Raw genomic sequence first — 6,705 nt, 5'->3', positions numbered from 1 at the left:
AGTTTACATCGTAGTTTTGGAGGGCCGTGGAGTAAGAGTTGGGCACTCGGGTTGAGTTGACCGCAGCATTTCACCCTCAGACGGACGGGTAGTCCGAGCGCACTATTCAGATTTTGGAGGACATGTTGCGTACTTGTCTCATTAATTTTGGTGGTTCATAGGAGCAGTTTCTGCCACTCGCGGAGTTTGCTTACAACAACAATTATCAGTCGAGTATTCAGATGGCTCCGTATGAGGCTTTACATGGGAGGCGGTGTAGATCTCCAGTGGGTTGGTTTGACCCGGGTGAGGCAAGACTTTTGGGCACAAACTTAGTTCAGGATGCATTGAATAAGGTGAAATTAATTTAGGAGCGGCTTCGCACGGCGCAGTCAAGACAAAAGAGTTATGTAGACAGAAAGGTTCATGATGTGTCTTATATGGTTGGGGAGAAGGTTCTACTGAAGGTTTTACGCATGAAGGGTGTTATGAGATTTGGGAAGAAGGGCAAGTTAAGCCCTCGGTTTATTGGACCGTTTGAGGTGCCTCAGAGGATTGGGGAGGTGGCCTATGAGCTTGCTTTGCCACCTAGCTTGTCGGGTGTTCATCCAGTATTTTATGTTTCTATGCTTCGGAAGTATATCGGCGATCCATCTCATTTTCTGGATTTTAGCACGGTTCAGCTGGATGGTGATTTGACTTATGATGTGGAGTCAGTGGCTATTTTGGAGGGGTAGGTCCGAAAGTTGAGATCAAAGGATATAGCTTCAGTGAAAGTGCAATGGAGAGGTCAGCCCGTAGAGGAGGCTACTTGGGAGACCGAGTGGGAGATGCGGAGCAGATATCCACACCTATTTGAGACTTCAGGTAAGTTTCTAGACCCGTTCGAGGACGAATGTTTGTTTAAGAGGGGGAGGATGTAACGACTTGGCCGGTGGTTTCGAGAGTTATGGCCATGTTCCCCTATTTCCTGCTTCTTTTGTGTTCTTCTGCTGTATTTTCACTTACCAGGTTAGTTGGTTCGGGTACGGAGTGGTTTTGGAGCGAATTAAGACACTTAGTCTCTTATGAGAAGGTTTAAGTTGGAAGAGTTGACCGGATGTTGACTTATGTGTAAACAACCTCGGATTTTAATTTTTATGGTTTCGTTAGCTCCGTTAGGTGATTTTGGACTTAGGAGCGCGTTCGGAATGTGATTTGGAGGTCCGCAGTAGAATTAGGCTTGAATTGGCGAAAGTTAGAATTTTGGCGATTTTGGTCGGTAGTGGAAATTTTTATATATCTGGGTCAGAATGGAATTCCGAAAGTTGGAGTAGGTTTGTGGTGTCATTTCTCACGTGTGTGAAAAAATTTGAGGTCATTCGGACGTGATTTGATAGGTTTCGGCATCGTTTGTGGAATTCGGAAGTTTAGAAGTTCTTAGGCTTGAATCCGAGGGTAATTTGGTGTTCTGATGTTGTTTTGGGTGATTCAAAGGTTTGACTAAGTTCGTATGATATTGTTGAATATGTTGGTATGTTTGGTTGAGGTCCCGAGGGCCTCGGGTTGATTTTGGGTGATTAACGGAACAAGTTTAGAAATTGGAGGAGTTGCTGAAGTTGGAACTTAGTTGTCATAACCGCACCTGCAGAGCGGGAGCCGCATGTGCGAGCCTGCAGATGCGGCCATAGGGGACTTAAGCTGGAACTGCAGGTTTGAGAAGGCGGTTGCATCTGCGAGCCCGCACCTGCGAGACTGGGGCGCAGATGCGGAAATGAGGAAGTTGGCCGGTTTCGCAGAAGCGGAAGGAGATGCGTCGATGCGCAATCGCAGGTGCGAGATTTGACCGCAAATGCGGAGCCTAGAATTTTAAGTGAGTTCCGCACCTGCGATGAGAATTCCGCAGGTGCGGCATCGTAGAAGCGGAGATAGGACCGCAGGTGCGGTTTTGCTGGGCAGAAAAACCCCAGCTCGAGGTTTTGTTCTCCATTTTCGATTTTGGATTTGAGGAACTCGGGAGAGAGGCGATTTTTCGAAGGATTTCAAGGAGCAACGTTGGGGTAAGTTATTCTAACCTATAACGGTATAAATTTCATGAATCTATGGCTTTATTCATCATCTAATTGGGAATTTAAGCTAGAAATTTTGGAATTTAGGGCTTGAGAATTTGAGAGTGGATCTTAAGGATTTGAGTGACCAAATAAGGTCGAATTTGTGTGGTTAGACTCGTGAGTGAATGGGCTTTCGGGTTTTGTAACTTTTGTCGGATTTCGGGACGTGGGCAAGGGGCCGAGTTTGAGTGCATTTCGGGATTTGGCCTATAATTTTGTATTTTTCTGGTAGAATTGGTTCCTTTAGCCTATATTGATCATATTGTATTTCTTGTGGCTAGATCCGGGACGTTCGGAGGCCGAGTCGAGAGGCAAGGGCATTGCGGAGTAGGATTTTGCTCGGTTTGAGGTAAGTAACGCTTTCAAACTTGGTTTTGAGGGTTGAGAACCCCGTTGAGGTGGCGCACATGCCAAGTGACGGGCGTGCGGGCGTGCACCCGAGAATCATGACCTGATTCATTCCATGGTATCGTTTAATGACTCTATCTTGTTGATATACGAGTTTCCATTATGTGATAAGGTAATTGAGCAGTAAACATGGTAGATACCATGTTAGGGCTTCATGCTGATACTGTTGGGACCCCTACTGGTCGTTTCTTGCTGTCATTTGACTGATTTCACTGTTATTTTGTACTCAGTCATATTCATGCATTTCATATCATATCTCACTCTCAGTTGTTATTATTGGCATAGCATATCATTGTTTCCAAGCTAGTTTCCATGACGTTGTGAGCCCGTGAGTGAGACTGGAGAGTGATGACTAAGTGAGGCTGAGGGCCTGATTATGTGTGACAGTTATGGGGTCGAGCTGCACGGTGCGGCATTATATTGATTATTATAGAGCCTGGGCCATAGCAGCCCCTCTGGAGTCTACACACCCACAATGGGCACGGATGATATTATTGAAGGATGGATTTCCCTGGACGTGGATTTGTCCAAAGTATTGATATCTGGAGATGGATTTCTCCTCAAGGTTGGATTGCCCTTTTTCCTCGGTATTGAGTGACTTACAGTCAGTGTTGTATATATTCCGGGATGGATTTCCCTGGGCCGGATGGCCATATTCAGTACCGAGTGGTTGAGCACTTGAGAGTGGGAGTACACTGTGCATTTCATACAGTCGGTGCATTGGCATGTAGAGACAGTTGAGTTATATATTTTAAACTGTTCAGATCTGTATTTACCTCATCACGTTGAGCTGTCTATTTAAGTGAAAGCATGCCTACGTTTTTTGTACATTGTTTCTATTGTATCTGTTGGATTGAGTTCGTCACTACCACTCAGTCCATAGTTTGGACTCATTACTTACTGAGTTGGTGTACTCACGTTACCCCTTGCACCTTGTGTGCAAATTTAGGCACTTTGGGACCCAGTGGCGGTTGTTGATCGAGGCTTCAGGCTTAGGAGATTATTGAGGTATCTGCACGACGTTCGCAGGCCTTAGCTCTCCTTCTATTTCTCCAGTTGTACTTCAGTTGCTTCTTTTGACATTGTAATAGACTATGTATTTCCCTAGACGCTCATGCACTTAGTGACATCCTGGTTTTGGGATGGATTGTATCTTATCTTGGAATTTCTTATGTTCAAACAGTTTCTTTTAAATGTTAATAGCTTCTGTTAAATGTTTTCAAATTTATTGTTGTTGTGTTGGTTTGTTGAGTTGAGGCTGGCCTAGTTCCACGATAGGCGCCATCACAACGAGTTTAGTATTGGGCTGTGGCAGCTGTTTATTCAAGGGCATTCCCCTTCACTCTCAAAGATGATGCAAGGAACTGGCTTTGAAGCTTGCCCTAGGGATCAATTAGAACATGGAAGGAGATGACCAGAAAATATCTTGCTAAATATTTCTCCTCAGCTAAGACGGGCAAGTTTAGAAAGGAAATCCATAACTTCTGCCAGAATGAGACCGAAACTGTGTATGAAGCATAAGAGAGGTTTAAGGAGATAGTGCGAAAGTGTCAACATAGCAGAATTGAACTCTGGATGCAACTACAGGACTTTTGGGATGGTTTCACACCGGCCTCACGCAGAACATAGAGTAATGCAGCTGGAGGTCCATCGATGAAGAAGACTCCAGATGAGATAGTCACTATTCTATGTGAGTTATCTGAAGATGCAAATCAGTGGCCCTCGGAGATTGCTGAAAGGAGACGATCAACTGGTTTTAACCAGGTTAATACTAACACGTCTATGTAGGTACACCTTAATGCCATGGCTAAAGAAATAAGGAAGCTGACGTTTGCCTCGATACACAATGAGCCTCATGCAGCCTGCATATATGTGGAAGAGGACACCTTACTCTTGAGTGTCAAGCCACCATGGAGGAAGTGAATGTTTTGGGTAATTATAATTTCAATGCAATGGGTCAGAAGTAGGGTTGTGCACGGATCGGATTGGATCGGATTTAGCATATTTCGGATTAGGATTTCGGATTTCGGATTCTGAAAAGGGCAATCCGAATCCGATCCGAATTAATATTTGATCGGATCGGATTTTAAACTTTGGATCGGATAATTTTTCGGATTGTCGGATCGGATTGTCACAAAATTGTTGGTTAGGACTTAGGACCATTCATCTCCTAAAACACCATTCAATCAGAAAAAACCATTCATCTCCTAAAGCACCATTCAATCATAATCAAAAAAATTGAGTGAATAAACACCATTCATCTCCTAAAACACCATTCAATCATATTGAGATTCACTGTTGTTGGTTGTGGAATCAGTTGAAGCATCTCTTTCACCAAAATTTTCAACAATTTGAAGTCTATTCGGTGTCTCTGTCTCATCTTCCATCTACCAAAACAAAAAAAAATCAAAAGTTGAAAAATAGAACATGAAAGAGACATAAAAGACATAAGAGAAGGGAAGAGAGGCGGAAGAAAGAGACATAAAAATCAAAGTAAAATCAGAAGTTTGAGACTTTGAGTCTTTGAGACTCTTCAGTCTTCACTGAAGAGAAGAGAGGTGGAAAAATCTAAGTGAGTGAGGGGGTGTGTAAAAAATGAATAAGCCTAATCCTAAAATTTTAGTGTAGTATTTATATAGGTACATATAGTTTCGGATTTCGGATCGGATTTAGATCATACCAATCCGAATCCAATCCAAAAATCCGAAATTTTATAAAACACAATCCGTATCTAATCCTAAAATCCGAAATCCGAAATCCCAAAATTCGAAATAGAGTGGATCGGATCGGATTTCGGATATCCGATCCAAATGCACAACCCTAGTCAGAAGCACCCTGGTTTTTCGTGGAGTTCACCTGGGGGTACAGCAAATTCATGGTAACAAAATAACTCTAGATTTCAGGGACAAGGAGCTCCAGGTTTCCAAAATCAGCAAAGGCCGCAGTTTCAGCCTCAATAGCCAATCCTGTCTGGGTTATAAGATCTTATGAAGTCCTTTATTGTCAAGACATATGAGAGGCTAGATGCTCATGGTGCAGCTATCAAAGAACTTGGGACAGGTTTGCGTAACTTGGAGAGACAAGTGGGACAAATTGCAAATATATTATCTGAGAGAATCCTAGGTACTCTGCCAGCTGATGCTGAGAAGAATCCCAAAGAAACGGTAAATGTTGTGACCTTAAGAAGCGGGCAAGTGTTGAAAGAACCCACTCCAGCCTTGAAAGAGGTGATGCCTGAAAAAGGAAGTGGGAAGGAGCTAAAAATTGAAGATGATAAAAAGAAGAAAGGCAAGAAGGGAGAAAAGATATACAATAACGAGGAAACTTTGAGAAGGGAGGACTCTAATGATATGAGCAAGCATATGCCTGATCTACCTTTCTCGCAAAAGCTCTATAGAGAAAAGCTGGACAGGCAGTTTGAGAGATCATTAGACATGCTGAGACGGGTTAATGTAAATCTTCCATTCAGTGAAGTTCTCTCACAAATGCTGGCTTATGCAATGTTCTTGAAGGAGATCCTTACAAAGAAGAGGAAGATAGAAGAGACATCGGTAGTCAAGCTCATAGAGCATTGCAGTGAAATCTTGCAAAACAAACTCCCACAAAAGTGTGGAGATCCAGGGAGTTTTACCCTACCTTGCTCTCTAGGCACTCTTAAATTTGATAACTCTTTATGTGATTCTGGTTCCTCAGTTAATCTAATGACTTTGTGTATTTACAGAAAACTAGAGAATGAGATTGGAGAGATAAGGTCAGTACCAATATCGTTGCAGCTGGCAGATCAAACAAAGATAATACCCGAGGGGATAGTTGAAGATGTCTTAGTGCTGGTGAATTTATAGTTTGTATTTCCGATAGAATTTATAGTGGTGAAGATGGAGGAGAATAAGGAGATACCCCTCATCCTAGGAAAACCATTCTTTGCAACAAGTATAGCAATTTTAGATATACACAACAGGAAGCTCATGCTGAGAGTAGATGAGGAGACCGTAACTTACAAAATGGAGGTAGAAACGGTGGTTAAAAAGGAGAAGCCAGTTGATGACACCCAATTTTTCTCTCATATTTTTAAATATATAACATATACTTTCAAAATAGTATATTTGCATCATCATTTAGTTTATAAGCCCATATAAGCATTTTTCATAATTTTCCTTAATTTTAAAAGGCTTTAAATTGATTTATTTCTGTATTTTATTATATAAATATTCAGTAATTATCCTTCAAA

The 6,705-nt window shown here is 42.3% G+C and overlaps 1 protein-coding gene across 1 annotated transcript; it reads left to right on the top strand.

Moving 5' to 3' along the window:
- LOC109221910 lies at positions 4,131-6,319 on the top strand. Its single transcript, XM_019386343.1, has 2 exons — positions 4,131-4,241; positions 5,486-6,319. Exons 1-2 carry the CDS (start codon positions 4,131-4,133, stop codon positions 6,317-6,319), a joined length of 945 nt encoding a protein of 314 aa, XP_019241888.1.

Source organism: Nicotiana attenuata, chromosome 2 (assembly GCF_001879085.1).
Source record: "Nicotiana attenuata strain UT chromosome 2, NIATTr2, whole genome shotgun sequence".
Classification (NCBI taxonomy): Eukaryota; Viridiplantae; Streptophyta; class Magnoliopsida; order Solanales; family Solanaceae; genus Nicotiana; species Nicotiana attenuata.
The sequence above is the reverse complement of the archived record's forward strand: the minus strand, read 5'-3'. Positions and strand labels throughout refer to the sequence as shown.

Excerpts from the sequence above, each read along its gene's own strand:
- LOC109221910 (XM_019386343.1), top strand. The coding sequence starts at position 4,131 with ATGAAGAAGACTCCAGATGAGATAGTCACTATTCTATGTGAGTTATCT. Across the intron at positions 4,242-5,485 it reads GATCAACTGGTTTTAACCAG|ACATATGAGAGGCTAGATGC; the intron begins GTTAATACTAAC and ends TTTATTGTCAAG.